At 42.3% G+C, this 21,437-nt stretch overlaps 1 protein-coding gene across 2 annotated transcripts in view; it reads right to left on the minus strand.

The window, feature by feature from the left end:
- sez6l2 (seizure related 6 homolog (mouse)-like 2) overlaps window positions 1-21,437 on the minus strand; it is a 56,746-nt gene that overhangs the window by 35,121 nt on the left and 188 nt on the right. For both annotated transcript variants that reach the window (XM_024012359.2, XM_024012360.2), the window contains exons 2-8: window positions 19,659-19,735; window positions 18,521-18,649; window positions 7,775-7,990; window positions 7,516-7,649; window positions 2,628-2,820; window positions 2,104-2,289; window positions 1,638-1,821 (exon numbers count right to left, since the gene is read on the minus strand). In XM_024012359.2, the coding sequence (XP_023868127.1) occupies window positions 1,638-1,821; window positions 2,104-2,289; window positions 2,628-2,820; window positions 7,516-7,649; window positions 7,775-7,990; window positions 18,521-18,649; window positions 19,659-19,716 (1,100 nt within the window). In that variant the 5' untranslated portion in view covers window positions 19,717-19,735. The remainder of the gene's footprint in view (window positions 1-1,637; window positions 1,822-2,103; window positions 2,290-2,627; window positions 2,821-7,515; window positions 7,650-7,774; window positions 7,991-18,520; window positions 18,650-19,658; window positions 19,736-21,437) is intronic.

Consider the following 21,437-nt stretch of genomic DNA (forward strand, 5'->3'; position numbering starts at 1 on the left):
CCCACCGTAAAGCATGGAGGAGGAGGTGTTATGGTGTAGGGGTGCTTTGCTGGTGACACTGTCTGTGATTTATTTAGAATTCAAGGCACACTTAACCAGCATGGCTACCACAGCATTCTGCAGCAATACGCCATCCCATCTGGTTAGGGATTAGTAGGACTATAATTTTTTTTCAACAGGACAATGACCCAACACACTTTCAGGCTGTGTAAGTGCTATTTTACCAAGAAGGAGAGTGATGGAGTGCTGCATCAGATGACCTCCACAATCCCCCAACCTCAACCAAATTGAGATGGTTTGGGATTAGTCGGACTGCAGAGTGAAGGAAAAGCAGCCAACAAGTGTTCAGCATATGTGGGAACTCCTTCAAAACGTTTGGAAAAGCATTCCAGGGGAAGCTGGTTGAGAGAATGCCAAGAGTGTGCAAGCTGTCATCAAGGCAAATGGTGGCTATTTGAAGAATCTCAAATATAAAACACATTTTGATTTGTTTAACACTTTTTTGGTTACTACATGATTCCATAAYTGTTATTTCATGGTTTTGATGTCTTCACTACTATCCTACAATGTAGAAAATAGTAAAAATAAAGAAAAACCCTTGAATGAGTAGGTGTTCTAAAACTTTTGACCGGTAGTGTATGTAAATAAGGTATTTATGTTTTTAATTTAAATTATTTTGCCACATTTTCAAAACCTGTTTTTGCTTTGTCATTATTGAGTATTGTGTGTAGATTGCTGTGGATTTTTATTTTTATTTAATCCATTTCAGAATAAGGCTGTAACATAACAAAATGTGGAAAAAGTCAAGGGGTCTGAATACTTTTTGAAGCCACTGTATATGCAATTGCCACTCCTCCACCGTTCGAACCCATGCTACAAGGTGAAACAGYTCACATCTAGTGGGCCACTATTATACCCCTTCCTTTAAGGTGGAGTGGATGCTGAGGGGTGAAGCCAACGATGGGTACTCCGTTCGTTTTTCACTCTGTTTGTCAGAACCTAGCACCAGTGTCCAAAACACAGTGAAAGCAGGTCACCATCAAAAACACAGTGAAGGCTCAGCGAAGGCTGGTCACCAGCAAAACCAGCATTTATACTGGACCAGCCTATGATGGTCTATGCTGTATTTTTTTTAGCAGGAAACTCACAATACAACGCAGCCAAATTATTGTTGTACTTTTGAAACTTCACTTTTTCAAAGTCCATGAGAAGGAAGTTATTATCTAACCAATACACAGTACTGGGTAAGAAAATAGAATTGTACTAAGATGGGTTTTACATTATTCATGTAGAATTGAGCAGCTGAATCTGCAGTTTAAACAATAACACCGCTGTCACCCTGCCACTGATTTGGTAAATAGCTGAGGGATGGGGCTGGAGAAATGTAACCACTCTCAAATTCATAGACTGACCATCCATGAGACTTCTACATGTTTTGACGTTATACAGTGTTTGTTTACAATTACATAGAAGTAAAAACAAGGTTATATTTTGGGTACTGATGGGGTAAGACAGTTGAAGCTCATGAGGCATTTATAAATTATATTTTTCAAGGATTAAAAGTTACATATCATGAATTTAAAAGTAAAGAAATTGATGTAGCAATCGCAGATTGCTTATTTAACATCTTAACTTACTTATCATCATCCTCGTCCAGCGCAACCCTCTCAAAGTGGAGGTGAAGCCTGTGTCCCTCCCTGGCCTCCAGTAGCCAATGGCAGCTCAGATTATTGCCGTTGCTGTGGTTACTCGCAGATGGAGGAGGCGGCGAGAAGATTCTACCCACAGTCGCGTTTCGGATCCACCCTCCACATGACACAGCTGACAGTTGGGAAGAACAATCAAGAGTCATCAGTTATACACACAGTGTGTGGACACTGGCATTGGGGCCAGCCACAGAAACATCAACACTTCCCTCAACTGTGTGAGATGTGGGGCCTTCRGTGGACAAACATAATTTCTCATGAGCTCACAGTACCCATACTGGCCACAACAAAGCTGCATTGTACGTTTCAGATACACATTTTCTGTGCAGGCCAGACAATTGTTGAATCATATTGACATGGTCAAAGATTCTACAGTCAGAAGATAGCGGACACTGACCCACACACTGAGGTTCAGGAGAGCTCCAATGAGGTTGAGTCATGTTCAAGCAGGTGGCTACCTCGTGGCCCCTGACCTGGAAGCCAGGGTCACAGTGAAAGTGGGCCTGGCCTCCGGGGTGGATGTCCGTTACTGTAACACCCCCTCCCTCAGGAGAGAGAGGGAATGAGCAGGAGAGGAGGAAGGCTGTTGCATGTAGGACAGATTAAGGGAGTGAGAAAGATGGAGGAAAGAGAGAGAGCTACAGATTAATTGCACAAAACAAGGCAGGATGACATGTGAACAAACCATCACACTCAAAGCGCTCACTGGGATGGAATACCTTGATAATTCATGCGAAAATTCCGGGGTGTTGTTCTCCAAACAAACTAGTTTGTTTCATTTTTTATTTTTATTAAACTAAAATAATAACCTCCAGTTATGGTGTGCTTCCCCTCGTTGTTGTGGACAGCACCCTTAAAATAACATTTTAATGACTCAAAAATATTTTATTGGAAAAAGAAAAGACACCACTCTGAATTTACCTTGATAGTGTAGGCTGAACATGCCATGATCGGTCTGCCGGAGACTGCGGTAGTAAATCTGCACCTGATTGGTTGAGCTTCGAATCACCTGACCCTCACTCATTAGGGTCTCATTGGCTAAGAGTTCTGGTCCCGTCCCTCCATAGCCAAGGATAGTCAGGGACTCGTCCTTGGACAGTTTCACTTTCTTCACCTGAGGAGAGGGGAGATGGTGGACATCTAGTGACTCATTTAGGAATCATTGAGGAGTAAAAATGCCTAACACTGGTTGCCAACCACCATGTTTACATTATTCAAAACTAGTTATCCACAATGTCGAATGGATTTCACATGATGTATACTGCAACTGTTTGCTTGCAGAGGACTACTCTGAGCAAACAGGTACCTGGGGAATCCAAGCCCGCCTACTTTTTCTTTCTCTTCTACCCCAGTAGAAGATGCTTGGACTTCTTTTTTGATATTTTCAATGGTAATGGTATTGTTAAAAATTATAATTAAAAACAGGTTCAGCCCCTTGTTCGACCGTGATCTTGTAGAGTTACTCCACCTCAAGAATTGAATTTGGAGAAAGGCTTACTCAGGCTGACTGGCTATCGTACAGGCAAATGAGAAATAAGTGCACTCAGGTTACCCGGGAAGGCCAAAGTTAGTTACTTTAAGGAGCAGTTCTCTCTCTGTGGGTCTAACCCCAAGAAGTTCTGGAAAATGGTTAAAGACCTGGAGAATAAACCCTCCTCCTCACAGCTGCCCATGTCCCTTAATGTTGATGATGTGATTGTTACTGACAAGAAGCACATGGCTGAGCTCTTTAATCACCACTTCATTAAGTCAGGATTCCTATTTGACTCAGCCATGCCTCCCTGCGCGTCCAACATTTCCTCATCTCCCACCCCTTCTAATGTGACTATCCCCGATGTTTCTCCCTCTTTTTCCCCTGCCCCGCTACAAAGTTTCTCCCTGCAGGCAGTCACTGAGTCCAAGGTGATAAAGGAGCTTCTTAAACTTCACCCCAAAAAAACATCTGGGTCAGATGGTTTAGACCCTTTCTTCTTTAAGGTTGTTGCCCAAATCATCGCCAAGCCTTTCTCCAAACATTTTAACCTGTCTCTCCTTTCTGGGGAGGTTCCCATTGCTTGGAAGGCAGCCACAGTTCATCCTTCATTTAAAGGGGGAGCTTAAGCTGATCCTAACTGTTTTAGGCCTATTTCTATTTTGCCCTGTTTATCAAAAGTGTTGGAAAAACTTCTCAATAATCAACTTACTGACTTTCTTGATGTCTATAGTATTATCTCTGGTAAGCAATCTGGTTTCCACTCAGGTTATGGATGTGTCACTGCAACCTTAATGGTCCTCAATGATGCCACCATTGCCCTTGATTCTAAGCAATATTGTGCTGCTATTTTTATTGACTTGGCCAAAGCTTTTGATACGGTAGACCATTCCATTCTTGTGTCGAGTGTTGGTGTCTGAGGGGTCTTTGGCCTGGTTTGTTAACTACCTCTTACAAAGTGCAGTGTATAAAGTCAGAAAATCTGCTGTCTCAGCCACTGCCTGTAACCAAGAGAGTACCCCAAGGTTCAATCCTAGGCCCCACGCTCTTCTCAATTTACATCAACAACATAGCTCAGGCATTAGGAAGCTCTCTCATCCATTTATATGCAGATGATAGTCATATACTCAGCTGGCCCCTCCCTGGATGTTGTGTTAAATACTCTACAACAAAGCTTTCTTAGTGTCCAAAAAGKTTTCCCTACCCTTAACCTTGTTCTGAACATCTCCAAAACAAAGGTCATGTGATTTGGTAAGAAGAACGCCCCTCTTACCACAGGTGTCATTACTACCTCTGAGGGTTTAGAGCTTTTGGTAGTCCCCTCATACAAGTACTTGGGAGTATGGCTAGACGGTGCACTGTCCTTCTCTCAGCACATACAGTTGAAGTCGGAACTTTACATACACTTAGGTTGGAGTTATTAAAACTCGTTTCTCAACCACTCCACAAATTTCTTGTTAACAAACTATAGTTTTGGCAAGTCGGTTAGGACATCTACTTTGTGAATGACAAGTCATTTTTCCAACAATTGTTTACAGACAGATTATTTAACTTATAATTCATTGTATCACAATTCCAGTGGGTCAGAAGTTTACATACACTAAATTGACTGTGCCTTTAAACAGCTTGGAAAATTCCAGCTGTTTAAAGAGCCAATCAGTTGTGTTGTGACAAGGTAGGGATGGTATACAGAAGACAGCCCTATTTGGTAAAAGACCAAGTCCATATTATGGCAAGAACAGCTCAAATAAGGAAAGAGAAACGACAGTCCATCATTACCAAGCAGTAAAATTAGATTTAAAAAACAGATAAAAAAATAGACCTTATGGAACAGCGGGGACTGTGAAGCAACACATACATAGGCACAGACACACGCTATACACATACATACACATGGATTTTGTACTGTAGATATGTGGTAGTGGTGGACCCCCTTGCTCCTTCGCAAGGGGGTCCTGATAACAACCAAAACAATGTCAAATAAAACAGCAATCAATACAAAACTCAACATTAATGAAAAACAGTTACTAGGTCATCAGTTAATTCAGGGAAAACCCATTGAGACTGTCATGACGTTGGTCTGGGGATAGGTTTATGACAGTCATAAATACCTCTTCCCCCCCTTTCCTCTCCCTACTCTACTGATGTGACATTAGAAAGCCCCTTTGGTTAACATAGAGATTCTGGGAACATCAGAAGTTGGGGGGAAATGAACTATATTCTGGTAATCCGACCAAGTGAACATATGCGGTGGTACTTAAGGTATATTATGTCAGTTCGGTTGTCATCTGGCACATTCTCATCAACGATAGAATGACATAAACTCTACTGTGGAAAGTCTGCACATCAGAGGTATCGGATTCACATGGAATTGTTGTTTAATTCAAATGTTTGAATATTAAATTATTTGTGAAGAGATTAAATGTAATTTTAGCTTCCAAATGAGAGATTTYGGTTTTCATAAGTTTAGGGCTCTGCTCAACCAGTGGCCCGTCCCTGTGAAGAGACATGGGTTATAAACTTTTCAGACACACCCTTCTCCCTCCACTATATAAGCCATTGACAAAAATTTAACTTCCTGTTCCGAGGATGTGAGGATGACGGTCCAATGTCAGAATGGTTCAGATAACATGTCAACTACAGAACTAAGCCAACCTCAGCATGAGCTTTGGTTGCGAATGATATGAACTTTGAACTCGTATTCACTATAGAAGTGATACCTCCTAGATGTTGAGTTAGCAACAGCAGCTGCAAACGTAAATTAGGACAGACAGAGTATCCCGTCTACCACCCAACGATGTTACTACAACGTATTCAATTTACCAGCAGTAGCAGAGACATTCTTCAAAGGACAAAGGACCCGGTTTGGCAACACGGCCTTCCATCTACCACCAACCTACTGAAGCGCAGCTCAGAGTAAATATTTATTGCATTTTCCTTTTCCAAATGGGCGGTAATTTAGAATGCATAAGATATTGTATTTACGATAGCATAGCTTCGCCCTTTGTTCCTCAGTCTTCCCGCTCTTTCACTCAAACCCAGCCCTTTTTCTTGCGTGTAACAAGCTGTCATATCTGTTCCGCCCGCTAGGSACGTTTTCCTTTATGACGTAATTTGGAATCAAGGTATGATTTATTCTGTGTATATGTAATTCTGTGTGATTTAGTTAGGTATTTAGTAAATAAATAATTAAACCCAATTTTGTATTGCTGATTCAACTTGTTAGCCAGGGTTCGTGAAGATAACCAAGAATTTACAACTTTCAGATGAGACTGAAATAAGGTGACGATTAATATTGACTGCTATTGATGTAAAATATTACTAGGTCTTTAAGAGTTTATTCGGAAGATAACAGCTCTATAAATATTATTTCGTGGTGCCCCTCCTCTCTAGTTAATTACATTTACATGATTAGTTCAACCAGGTAATATTAATTACGGAGAAAGTATTTTATAGAATAGCATGTCATAACACTTAATCCGGTATAACCAAAGACACAACAAGACCATGGTCTCCGTTCGACAGTGTTTGCTAATCCTGGAAGCGGAAGGGCTTAAGCGGTCCTATGTAAAACAATAGATCATGATTAAATTCAAAAACGGGGATATCCTACCAGCGTAGGATGCTGCTTTGAAGTCTGAGGGCACAGCCCCTTCATTATGGTCGCTTCTTGTCGACACATCAAAGCAGCCGTTCCAGACTCTCACATCAAGGACGTAGAGAGGCTGGTATTAGCAAGACTAGCTAAATGCTATCAAAACCATAGAATCCCTCAGTGTCAAACTCCCTGAAGGCAGCCTGAAAAGTAACTGCATTTCTTGCTTGAATCTTTACCACTAAAAGTTGTTGGAGGGGTCTGAAAACTCACTAAATATACTGAAAATGTTGCTAAATTGGCAACGCTGGAGTAGTTCCTGGTTCTGGGTTTTCTTCATAGATTATTTTGACAAATCAGAATTGGGAGAAGGTGGTGCTTAAACTGGTGCTGTGATATTTAAGCCTATGTGCTTGATAAACGTCTTCCACTAGAGTCCACAGCCACAAAGTCAAAATTGGCTATTAGCGTAAAAATTAATGAAAACCAAAATTTAATTTTTGGCTGTCCAAGTGGTTGTTTGAGTGAGAAAGACACAAGAGAACCAATCAGTATAAAAGCACAGCCCCCTTCATTAGACGCTTTGTGCCTACAACATCAAGGAGCCTTTCCCAGCCTTTCCCATACATGCACTTTTCACTTGCTTCTTAAACTCTCATCCCATTGCTTTGTATTTTTCTTGTGTGCAAATAATACAAAAATAAACAATAGTGGCATGATGATGATGACTAACGGTGACTTACCTGAATTTCCACTCCATAACCCGGATACACCGTGATGCTGTAGGTGCACTCCAGAGGAGAATAAGGGGATGAGGAGAGAGGATCTGGAGACTCCACAATGCCCTCCATCCCAGAGAGACTGGCATTGCACTGCACTGGAGAGAGAAAGTCAGGACACTTGACTGAAAATGCACAAATATCTCAACCTTATGGAAGTAATGCCTGTGCAACACGAGCATCATCCTAACATGTTAGGCTTGCAATCCCACAATGCATTTACCCGGCATGTGCACCGTGGTGATGGTCGTTGTGGTGATCAAAGTGGTTGTCGTCTCCTCCTCTGTGGGTGAGGATGTTACAGTTCTCCCTGCTCCTGATAGGCTAACTGGAGGCGATGAGGTCAGCGCCGTGGTTAGCACCCCTGGTAGCATCACAGTGGCTGCAGGCTCAGTCTGCCCAAGCTGTGGTACAGCCTGAGTAGGGTTGGTGGTTGTACCTGCAATCAAGGCAGAGTGTTTAAACCAGAGATTGGCAACTAGCGGCCCGCGGAACCCCTCTTTTGTAGGTGGGTCAATTTCCAGAAAGTACAATTTCCTCTTTACTTTTTCCACATTAAGTCTGAAATTAAAATGTAATACATTGAGATATTCACTGGCCTATACACAATACTCCATAATGTCAAAATGGAGGGGGGATTCTACTAAGCTAACATATGGAATTGTTCTAAGATGGTCATACCAATATCTAAATACTACTACTAAAGCCCATTACTACTATAGCCCATAGAAACACTATTTGAATTCTGTACAGGCTTCCTTCTTTTTAACTCTGTCACTTGGATTATTATTGCGGAGTAAGTACAAAAATATTCCAAAACATGCATCCTGTTTGCAATAAGGCACTAAAGTAAATATGCCTAAAATGTGACAAAGAAATACATTTTATGTCCTCAATACAAAGTATTATGTTTAGGGAAAATCCAACACATCACTGAGTACCACCCTTCATATTGTTGATGTTAAATCTTGTTAAATCCACCTCAAATCAGTGCAGATGAAGGAGAGGACACCGGTTAAAGAAGGATTTTTAAGCCTTGAGACAATTGAGACATGGATTATGTACAGTATGTGTGCTGTTCAGAGGGTGAATGGGCAAGATTAAAGATTTAAGTGCCTTTGAACTGGGTATGGTAGTAGGTTCCAGGCACACCGGTTTGCATTTGTAATTATTAAGGATCCCCATTAGCTGCTGCCACTCTTCCTGAGGTCCAGAAACATAAGGCATTTACTTACAGTTTAAAATATTACATTACATTACACTTTACCATTTACATTTAGTGTGTTCCCTTAGGTCACTACTCCACATTCACATATATTAGAAAAAAACATCCATGTGTATGTGTATGTAAAGTGTGTGTCTTATCATGTGTACTGTATCAGGAATCAAGGTAAGACCCAAGTGCAGACTGTGTGAAGTAACAATGTTTATTGTAACCACAGCGGCAGGCAAACGACAGGTCAAGGCAGGCAGAGGTCGATAATCCAGAGTAGAAGCAAAGGTACAGGACAGCAGGCAGGCTCAAGGTCAGGGACGAGCAGAGTAGTCAGGCGGGCGGGTACAGCGTCGTCCTCCTGGTTTTTGATCCTCTAGACACAGAAAAGTATGGAGGGTACACAAAATGACCGGCAATACCGCAATACAGACAACTCTGGGTCTCAAGTCTGGTACGRGTTCGGCTGGAGACAGCCTAAACCTACCGAGCTGCATCGGCTCGGGAAGAGGTGAATCGGCAGTCTCCGGAGGCTCTTGGAGGAACTCGGGTAAAGTCGGATCCTCTCGGGGACGTAGACGTCGGGGACTTCCGGAGTTCATCAGCTGCAAGGTGGGATCCCTGAGTGAGCGATTGGGACCACAATCGGACCTCTTCTCCATCCTACGTGCCCACAGCTGACCATCGATCCGGATGGTTAAAGCGATGAGTGAGTCGAGATCCGTCGGTAGTTCTCGGGCTGCCAGCTCATTCTTTACCTCCTCCGATAATCCGTGCAGGAACATGTTGAACAGCGCTTCCGTGTTCCAGGTACCCTCTGCTAGCGTGCGGAACTCCACTGCATAGTCTGCCACACTGAGGGTGTTCTGCCGAAACTGGAGTAACTTCCGGTCAGCCTTTCTCCCGGACACAGGAGCCTCGAAAACTTCTCTACTCAGCCACGAATACCTCCAGACTGAGGCAGATGCTGGATTGTTGCTCCCATACCGCCGTGGCCCAAGCGAGTGCCCTCCCGGACATCAGCGTACTAATGTACGCTATCTTCGAGTGGTCCGAGGGGAACGAAGGAGGCTGCAGCTCGAAAACGAGGGAGCACTGGGAGAGAAAGGCCTGGCAGGATCTGTAATCTCCATTGTAACGCTCTGGGGGAGGTAAGCGGGTTTCCCGGGAAACCGGTGTGACGGTGCTGCTACCAGCCGGGTTACAGAGGGACCGGGAGGTTACCGTTGTGGTAGGCTGCCTAGTAGGCAACCCACGGAATTGCTCCCGCAATGCATCCAAGGCTAGGTCATGACGTTCGACCACGGCCTGGAACCCTTCCATCAGACCATGAAGCAACTTCTCGTGCCTACCAATGGTGGCTCCTTGGGAGGAGATGGCATTGCGGAGCTGGTCCAAGTCTGCTGGGTCAGTCATGGCCAGTTCGTACTATCAGGAATCAAGGTAAGACCCAAGTGCAGACTGTGTGAAGTAACAATGTTTATTGTACCCACAGGGGCAGGAAAACGACAGGTCAAGGCAGGCAGGGGTCAACAATCCAGAGAAGGAGCAAAGGTATAGGATGGCAGGCAGGCTTAAGGTCAGGGGACAGGCAGAGTTCAGTAATCCAGAGATGGAGCAGAGGTACAGGACGGCAGGCAGGCTCAGGATCAGGAACGTGCAGAGTGGTCAGGTACAAGGTCAGGACAGGCAAGGGTGAAAAACCAGGAGGACGAGAAAAAAGAGGCTGGGAAAAGACAGGAGTTGACAGGACGAACGCTGGTAAGCTTGACAAACGAGACGAACTGGCACAGACAGACAGAAACCACAGGTATAAATAACCAGAGGATAAGTGGGGAAGATGGGCGACACCTGGAGGGGATGGAGATAAGCACAAGGACATGTGAAACAGATCACGGCGTGACAGTACTGTATGTGTGTCTCTTCACAGTCTCCGACGTTCCATAAGGTGTATTTTTATCTGTTGTTAAAATCTGATTTTACTGCTTGCAATCAGTTGCCTGATGTGGAATAGAGTTCCACATAGCCATGGCTCTATGTAGTACTGTGCATCTCCCATAGTCTGTTCTTGACTTGGGGATTGTGAAGAGACCTTTGGTGGCATGTGTTGTGGTGTATACATGGGTGTCCGAGCTATGTGCTAGTAGTTTAAACAGACACCTCGGTGAATTCAGCCTGTCAACACTTCTTACAAAAACAAGTTGTGATGAAGTCAATCTCTCCTCCACTTTGAGCTATGAGAGATTGACATGCATATTATTAATGTTAGCTCTCCGTGTACAATTAAGGGCCAACCGTGCTGCTCTGTTCTGAGCCAATTGTAATTTTCTTTGTAACTTTGTGGCACCCGATCACACGACTGAAACCGTAGTCCAGGTGTGACAAAACTAGGGCCTGTAGGACCTGCCTTGTTGATAGTTTTGTTAACAAGGCAGCGCAGGGCTTTATTATGGACATACTTCTCCCCATTTTAGCTATTGTTGTATCAACATGTTTTGACTATGACAGTTTACAATCCAGGGTTACTCCAAGCAGTTTTGTCACCTCAATTTGCTCAATTTCAAGGTTTAAGGTTTCAGTGAATGATTTGTCCCAAATACAATACTTTAAGTTTTTGAAATATTTAGGACTAACTTATTCCTTGCCATCATCAGAGGCCAATTATCAGCAACCGTCACTCCTGTGTTCCAATGGCACGTTGTGTTAGCTAATCCAAGTTTATCACTTTAAAAGGCTAATTGGTCATTAGAAAACCATTTTGCAATTATGTTAGCACAGCTGAAAACTGTTGTACTGATTAAAGAAGCAATAAAACTGGCCTGGAGCATCTGGAGCATCAGCATTTGTGGGTTCGATTACAGGCTCAAAATGGCCAGAAACAAAGCCTTTCTTCTGAAACTCAGTCTAATTCTTGTTCTAAGAAATTAAGGCAATTCCATGCGAGAAATTGCCAAGAAACTGAAGATCTCGTACAATGCCTTGTACTACTCCCTTCACAGAACAGCGCAAACTGGCTCTAAGCAGAATAGAACGAGGAGTGGGCGGCCCCGGTGCACAACTGAGCAAGAGGACAAGTACATTAGTGTCTAGTTTGAGAAACAGACGTTTCACAAGTCCTCAACTGGCAGCTTCATTAAATAGTACTCYCAAAACACCAGTCTCAACGTCAACAGTGAAGAGGCGACTCCGGGATGCTGGCCTTCTAGGCAGAGTTCCTCTGTCCAGTGTCTGTGTTCTTTTGCCAATCTTAAATCTTTTATTTTTATTGGCCAGTCTGTGATATGGCTGTCTCTGCAACTCTGCCTAGAAGGCCAGCATCCCGGAGTCGCCTCTTCCCTGTTGACATTATTCTTCTCATTTAAACAAAACTCGGGAAGCTAAACTTGAAGAACTCTCTGAAGCCATCCTTGACTTAGACCACCAATATGCCTTGACGCCATCACCAGGGCTATATAGGCAATGCTTGAATTTACAATCTGAATTCAATCTCTTGTCCACTACAGATAAAGAATGGTTACTATTGCATTCACGTGGTAGCTACTATGAACATGGCAAGTCGTCTGCTCGCACACCAATTATAACGCAGTGCTGCAACCCGTCTGATTCCCCAAATTAAAGATTCCTCTCATAGCTTGATTTCTGACCCTACGGGGATCAATGACACCTTCAGGTCTTTCTATTCCTCCCTGTATACATCTGCATTTCCATCAGATACTGCCAATATGACTACATTTTTGGGTGAACTGGAGACTCCCACAGTTGAGGCTGAAACTGCAGATGATCTTGATTCTCCTCTCATCCTTGAAGAGGTTATTCAGTCTATCAAGTCAATGCAGAGCAGCAAAGCTCCAGGGCCTGATGGGTTTCCAACTGAGTTATTTAAGAAATTCCAAATTCCCAATCAATACAGCAGTGCTACAGCTCCAGCAGACGGACTTGGATTTTCAGCTTAGCCGCTCTGGTTTCAAATATCTTGGAGTGAAGGTAACTCGTTCATTACATGCTCTTTTTTCTGCAAACGTTGCTCCCCTCCTTACGCAAATTAAAACTGATTTTCAGAGATGGGGTAGCTTACAGGATTAATGCTGTAAAAATGAACAGTTTACCCAAGTTCCATTATCTTATTTCAATCTAGGCCGTCATTGTAAATAAGAATTTGTTCTTAACTGACTTGCCTAGTTAAATAAAAGGTTAAATAAAAAAAATGTAAAATACATTTWAAAAATATTAACCCATTGTTTTTACCAAAGTGCTTTTTAAAGTCAATCAAATCAGGCTGCTACCACATTTTTCTGTGGAGGAAAGGTACCCAGAGTGAGTAGATCTTTACTTCAGAGATGCAAGTTTAGTGGAGGGCTTGCACGACCCAACTTTTTATACTATTACTGGGCAGACAACTTTCAGAAATTGCCATTCTGGTTACATACTCCAGGTGCCACCTAGAGGCACATTCTTGTATTTCTGCTTCTCTTCCTGCTTTACTCTGCTCTTCTCTCCCAGCATCCCCCTCTCGCTATACTGGCAATCCTGTAGTGCTTTCCACACTTTTTCCACACCAGTTTTGAAGGCATTTTAAATTCTCCTCTGCATCTACTATGGGTCCTATTGATAAGAATCACTTATTCCCCGCTTCCCTAATAGATAATGCTTTCTCTTACTGGACAAGGAAAGACTTATATGTAGAATATGGAATTTTTTGTAGTTTTCCCAACTTACCCTCTAAATACTCTTTGCATCCATCACACTTTTTTCTGTTACCTTCAAATTAGGCATTGTGTCTCCTCCCAATTGTCTGGCTTCCCTGCTCCACCCCCTTGCTAACCCTGGGATGGCATATTGACTCTATTACCTCGACAGAAAGCAGTCATTTCTCTGATCTATCGGTGTATTATGTCATTGGACAAACACTCCACCAACAAAACTAAATCTGCTTGGGAACGGGAAATGGGTGTTGAATTTACACGAGTGGTGGGATGAGGCGATTGATAAAGTACAATCTAGATTGTCTGAAATATATCCAAATGTAAATGATGAGTGTGATAGATGTCATGTCTCAACATGTGACCGTAGACCCATATTCATTTAATGCTCTAAACTACAAAATTACTGAGATTCTATTTTTAAAATGGTGTTTGAAATGAACCTGCAGCCATGTCCCTTGATAGCTGTTTTTGTTATTCCAGAATACTTGTTCTCCTTAGACCCCAAACATGCTGATGTTGTTGCTTTTACATCCTTATTAGCTCGACATAGATGTATTTTCCAGTGGAAGTCTCCTCAGCAGCCCCCCTCTACTTCTCAATGGCAAAATTATGTAATGTTCTTCCTAAAGCTTGAGAAAATTAAGTATTCTCTTAGGAGTTCCACTGATACATTTGTTAGAAAATGGCAACCATTTATATCATACTTCAATGGCTTGCGGAGGCTCCCCTCTGATGAGATGCTTTAAGGTTTCCCAGTAGGTATTTTCCGTAGTCATTACATACTAGGTACAGTCATCAATATAATGCTATCCAGTCCAAGCAAGTTTGTCTAAGGTTTACTAATAATTTATTTACTTATTTATTTCTGTTGCTCCACTTTTTTGGATGTGTTGTGTGGAGGGAGGAAGGAAGGAAGGTTGGGATATGGTCAAATCTTTGTACTAACATTGACAGTGTTAGCCGTCATTGTAAATAAGAATTTGTTCTTAACTGACTTGTCTAGTTAAATAAAGGTTGAATAAATAAAAATACATTGATGTACATTTTGTAAAACTTGAAAAAATATATATACAAAAAGAGTATTAATTAATGTGCACACGATACCCCATAATGACAAAGCGAAAACAGGTGTTTAGAAATTTTTGCAAATTGATAAAAAAAAAAAAAAACAGAAATAACATTTACATAAGTATTCAGACCCTTTGCTYTGAAACTCGAAGCTCAGGTGCATCCTGTTGATCTATCCATTGATCATCCTTGAGATGTTTCTCCAACTTGATTGGAGTCCACCTGTGGTCAATTCAATTGATTGGACATGATTTGGAAAGGCACACACCTGTCTTTATAAGGTCCCACAGTTGACAGTGGATGTCAGAGAAAAAAAKCAAGCCATGAGGTTGAAGGAATTGTCCGTAGAGGTCTGAGACAGGACTGTGTCGAGGCACAGATCTGGGGTTAGGGTACCAAAAAATGTTTGAAGCATTAAAGGCCCCCAAGATCACAGTGGCCTCCATCATTCTAAAAAGAAAGAATTTTGGAACCACCAAGACTTTTCCTAGAGCTGGCCGCCCTGCCAAACTGAGCAATTGGGGCGGCAGATGTCCAATGCTCTAACCACTAGGCTTAGTAACCGATAGGTTACTAGATCGAATCCCTGAGCTGACAAGGTAAAAATCTGTCGTTCTGCCCCTGAACAAGTTAACCCACTGTCCCTAGGCCGTCATTGTAAATAAGAATTTGTTCTTAACTGACTTGCCTAGTTAAATAAAGGGTAAATAAAAATAAAACATTTAGGGAGAAGGGCCTTGGTCTGGGAGGTGACTAAGTACCCGATGGTCACTCTGACAGAGCTCTAGAGTTCCTCTGTGGAGATGGGACAACCATCTCTGCAGCACTCCACCAATTAGGCCTTTCACTCCACCAATCAGTGGCCAGATGGAAGCCACTCCTCAGTAAAAGCACATGACAGCCCGCTTGGAGTTTGCCAAAAGGCACCTAAATAATCTCAGACCATGAGAAACAAGATTCTCTGGTCTGATGAAAACAAGATTGAACGCTTTGGCCTGAATGCCAAGCGTCAAATCTGGAGGAAACCTGGCACCATCCCTACGGTGAAGCATGGTGGTGGCAGCATCATGCTGTGGAGATGTTTTTCAGTGGCAGGGGCTGGGAGACTAGTCAGGATTGAGGGAAAGATGAACGGAGCAAAGTACGGAGAGATCCTTGATGAAAACCTGCTCCACAGCGCTCAGGACCTCAGACTGGGGCGACGGTTCACCTTCCAACAGGACAACGACCCAAAGCACACAGCCAAGACAATGCAGGAGTGGCTTCGGGACAAGTTTCTGAATGTCCTTGAGTGGCCCAGCCAGAGCCCGGACTTGAACCCAATCGAACAACTCTGGAGAGACCGGAAAATAGCTGTGCAGCAATGCTCCCCATCCAACCTGACAGAGTTTGAGAGGATCTGCAGAGAAGAATGGGAGAAACTCCAAATACAGGTGTGCCAAACTTGCTGCGTCATACCCAAGAAGGCGCGAGGCTATAACAGCTGCCAAAAGTGCTTCAACAAAGTACTGAGTAAAGGGTCTAAATACTTATGTAAATATTTATGTAAATATTTATAATACATTTGCAAACATTTCTAGAAACCTGTTTTTGCTTTGTCATTACGTGGTATTGTGTGTAGATAATGGAAAAAAAACAATTGAATACATTTTAGAATAAGGCTGTAATGTAACAAAATGTGGAAATGGCAAGGGGTCTGAATACTTTCCGAATGCACTGTACATACACTGAACAAAAATATAAACGCAACATGCAACAATTTGAATGATTTTACTGAGTTACAGTTCATTTAAGGAAATCAGTCAATTGAAATAAATTCCTTAGGCCCCAATCTATGTATAACACATGACTGGGATTACAGATAGGCATCTGTTGGTCACAAATACCTTTAAAAAAGGTAGGGGTGGAGATCAGAAAACCAGTTAGTATCTAATGTGACCACCATTTGCCTCATGCAGTCTCCTTCGCATTGAGTTGATCAGGCGGTTGATTGTGGCTTGTAGAATGTTGTCCCACTCATCTTCCATGACTGTGCGAAGTTGCTGGATATTGCCGCGAACTGGAACACTGTCGTACACATCTATTCAGAGCTCAATGGGTGACATGTTTCGTGAGTATGCAGCCCATGGAAGATCTGGAAGATTTAGCTTGCAGGAATTATGTACAGATCCTTGCGACATGGGGCCTTGCATTATCATGATGAAATATGAGGGCGTGGCGGCGGATGAATGGCACGACAATAGGCCTCAGGATCTTGTCACAGTATCTCTGCGCATTCAAATTGCCAATTGATAAAATGCAATTGTGTTCGTTGGCCAGCCTGCCCATACCATAACCCCACCGCCACCATGGGGCACTCTGTTCACAATGTTGACATCAGCAAACCACTCGCCCACACGGCTTATGGWACAGAAATTAACCTTATATTCTCTGCCAACAGCTCTGGTGGTGTCACAACTCCCGCCGAAGTTGGCTCCCCTGCCTGTTCGGGCGGTGCTCGGCGGTCGTCGTCACCGGCCTACTAGCCGCCACCGATCCCTTTTTCCTTTTCTGTTAGTTTAGTCTTATTAGTTGCACCTGTTCCTATTTGTGTTTTCTTGATTTTCTAGCCTATTTAAGCTTGTTAGGCCCGTTCTATTTTGTGCGGGATTATTTTGTGTTCACGTTTAGTGTTGGCTGTGGTTTTGTGCTCCGGACCGTTTTACCCTGTGTTTTGGGTTGGTCAGTGTTTTCCGCCCTGTGTTTGGGCATGACCGTTTGTGCCGGAATAAAAGTGCCTATTTTTCTTGAACCCTCTGCTCGCTGCACCTGACTCCTACCTTCCACTCCTATTCATCCGTGACCGGTGGACATTCCTGCAGTCAGCATGCCAATTGCACACTCCCTCAGAACTTGAGACATCTGTAGCATTGTGTTGTGTGGCAAACTGCACATTTTAGAGTGGCCTTTTATTGTCCCCAGCACAAGGTGCACAGCGTTGCTGCGCAGCTATTTTCGGGTCTCTCCAGAGATGTTCGATCGGGTTCAAGTCCAAATTTACATACACATGGTCTGCGGCACCTTGTGCTGTATAATCAGCTTCTTGACATGTCACACCTTTCACGTGAATGGATTATCTTGGCAAAGGAGAAATGCTCAACAACAGGGATGTCAACAAATTTGTACACACAATTTGAGAGAAAGAAGCTTTTTGTGCGTATGGAACATTTCTGGTATTTTTCATTTCTGCTCATGAAACATGGGACCAACACTCTACATGTTTAGTTTATATTTTTGGCAGGGGTGGACTCACTCGAGGTCTCAACTTACTGTTGAGAGTTAGAATTGTGGAATACACAAGGTGCAATTTCAAAATATGGTTTTGCATCAGCAGTTTTCTCTTGTGATGTCAGTCACTGAAAGTCACTCATGTCAGCTAACATTTTTTCGATTGTAAGTTAGTTTTGTGGTCAGGTATCTAAACTTCTAGTAATAATGGTTGAAATAAAACCGGGGGGCCCACGTTGATAACAAATCACTCAGTCAGATATCATATAAAAAAATGCTAACATTTCTCCACAACCTATGGCAAAATGAGTAGAATTGCATGAAATTATTTACAAGATGTATACATTTTCTCAACACCCCATGGCAAAATGTGTAGAATTGCAGGAAATTAACTGTACAACTTAATTTCACTTAGGGCCCCAAAAGGACTGCATGTCTTTTGTGGCCCCCACCCCCATCAAAGTTGCCCATCCCTGGTTTAAACATAAACAGTTTTGTCATGAGTGTGCTGATTGGTCCGCATCGTGGCCCCCACCTACCCTACACCACTGATGCCATCGTGATTCTATTTAAGCAGTTGGTTTTGGTATATTTGAAAAGGGTTTTACAAATAAAAATACAGTATTACTGTTATTGTTATTATTAATTAGTAGTAGCATATGAATGAATATCAGTACTGATATAATAATCTAAAACAGCTACTGGTGAGCTATGCTACCTGTATCAACTGGGGCATGGCCCAGGTACTCCTTACTCAGAAGGGCTGCATGGATCAGCTTGCCCAATGGATGGGGACCAGGACTTGCTGTGGGAGGAGCCTCAGGGTCAGGGGTCACAAAGCTCAAGCCTAAGAGGAAAGAGATATAATGACTTGGGGAAAATTACTTCAGAGGAAATGGAGGAATTTAAACTAGATTGGCAAATTATTTATTTTTTAATTCAAGAAACATCTGTCACAAGAAAACATTTCTGCTCTTTCTCTCTCTCGCTCTCCTCTCTCTCACACACTTGTGCTGAGCGATTGGAGCTTTGAGGTCAGTTCGATTATAAAATGTATCACAATTTTGATAATTTTTAAAACATTAAATGCACTATGCATTATGTAGGTTGAATGCTGTAACACAGTAAATCAATTAATAAAAGTCACATGATGGTAGGGACTGCCCATGACTTGTTCATCAACTTATATATTAACCATCAGCTATTCACATTACTTGTGTATATTACATTAATTTAGTTGATGACTTTATTTAATTCCAAGTCATCATCTCATCTTTATAGAGCTGCTGGCCATGCTGTCTGCCAGTCACTACTTTTTAGTGGTTTTTCAAAGTAAATTATCCATACTTTTATGAGTGCTGAATGCCAACTATCAATCACTTAGATGCATATACGGTATTTTCAGTAGAGATACCTCGCAAATAAACTGCTGTCTATGTATCCCCCTCTTGATTGCGCATTCTTCTCTCTTAAGTAGCAGGCGTAAAAGATACAAAGACCGAACAAGTTTAGCCGGCAATGGATTATGATCATTGTAGTTAATTATCAATATGTTCTACAGTAACTATTATAATAGAACATTGGCCTGTTGGAAACGACAAACTCCCAACTACTAAGCACAGTTCGGGCATATGATCTGATTTATCTCCTAGAGAAACTGCAGAAAATAACCAACATTATCGCTCCAGCACTATCTCACAACACACACACACACACACACACACACACACACCACACACACACACACACACACACACACACACACACACACACACACACACACACACACACACACACACACACACACACACCACCACACACACACACACACACACACACACACACACACACGTTACCTGTAGTTAGGTGGAGGATGGTGACAGATAGTGTCACAGCAAGAACTGTAGACACCATGGCTTAGTATCAGAACAGCCTGACAGAGAGGGGAGGGAAACAGAAGAGGGGAGGGAAAGAGATTGTAAGGAAGGAAAGAAGAGCAGATACAACCTAAATGATTCCTTACTGCAGTATTGTACTTTATCAATCAGAACAACAGCACCAGCAACTACACTGATCATATATTAAAAACATAAGCTTTAGAGCAGGGGTGTCAACATACGGAGGGGGTCCAATCCGGTTCGCAGGTGGAGTAAAAATATTTCAACAGGCAAGAAATATAACCAATTTCAGTGCAGCCCTTCGGACCTCATCGAAGACCGAATGAGGCCCCCAGAGCAAAATGAGTTGGACACCCCTGTTTTAGAGAGACAGATATTAAAATGTGCAGTCTTGGACCTGGGAATCTGTTCAATGGTCATTTACATTTTTGATTCGTAAAGAATATCACATACACATGAGCTTAGCCCAACTGTCTTACTCCATCATAAGCCAAAGGTTATATTGCTCCCTCCATTGTTTACAAACAATAAACAAACAAGGTATAGCTTCAAAATGTTTAAACATGTTTACTTATTTTATTTAACTTTATTTAACCAGGCAAGTAAATTAAGAACAAATTCTACATTTACAAAATGTGTATTAGGGAGGGTTACATTTCCCCAACCCAGCCATCCCTAATGTACAAACCCCTCTCAAATTCAAAGACAAATTAATGTAATCCAGGTGATAGTTTAAAACATGTATTTACATTTGTTCATGCTATTGTTATTTGTAAACAATGGGGTAAAGAAACCTTATTTTAGGTTATGATAGGGTAGGCTAAGCTTGCTCCCGAGTGGCGCAGCGGTCTAAGGTACTGCATCTCAATGCTATACGCATCACTACAGACACCCTGGTCCGAATCCAGTCTGTATCACAACCGGCCGTGATTGACAGTCCCATAGGACGTCGCACAATTGGCCCATCGTCGTRCGGGTTTGGCCGGTATAGGCGTCACTGTAAATAAGAATTGTGCTAAGCTTAAGAGACATATAAATTCTATCAATGGTTATATCAAGCATTTCAATGTCATTGAACATATCCCCATATCCCATTTTGTATCTTTAAACCTACAATAAAAGTGCCTTGGTAAAGGTAAAATTGCTCAAAACGTGATATATATATCAGCAGTGCAGCATTATCATTGGTGCTTTTTAGTGTTGCATTCCATCAATGTCTCACCGTGTAAATCTATCTCACAATATAAGATAAAGAGGAAAAGGCTATCACATTTCAGATTGTGAACACGTATTTACATTATGCGGGTCCTAAGGCCCAAGGGGGATTAGATCCGTGGTCGTATGACATGCCTTCTGTGCTGTCACGGTCACTCAGATCTAAAATACTGTAATAGAGATCATATATCTGTATAGCTACATTAAACTAAACATGATAGGCCTCATAGAATAGGCCTATAATGTTAAGTTATGCATCGCAGGAGAATGTTTAATTCCTTCATGCTTTCAATGGCGTTCCGTTTTCTTTTTCAAAATATCCACCAAATCATTCTATTTGCCCGATAACCACTCTCACCGGACGGCTATCAAAAATGAATAGGCCTAATTTGTATTTGCGTCAGAGAAAATCCGGAGTATTTTTTGTATGGTTTAAAATTTCAATGCAGGTAGCGTTTGTTGTGCAATGTGATGGATTKGAAAAAGAGACCTGCGCTAATTATTAGGCCTATGCGTAATAGT

The sequence above is a fragment of the Salvelinus sp. IW2-2015 genome, linkage group LG20 (assembly GCF_002910315.2).
Source record: "Salvelinus sp. IW2-2015 linkage group LG20, ASM291031v2, whole genome shotgun sequence".
Taxonomy (NCBI): Eukaryota; Metazoa; Chordata; class Actinopteri; order Salmoniformes; family Salmonidae; genus Salvelinus; species Salvelinus sp. IW2-2015.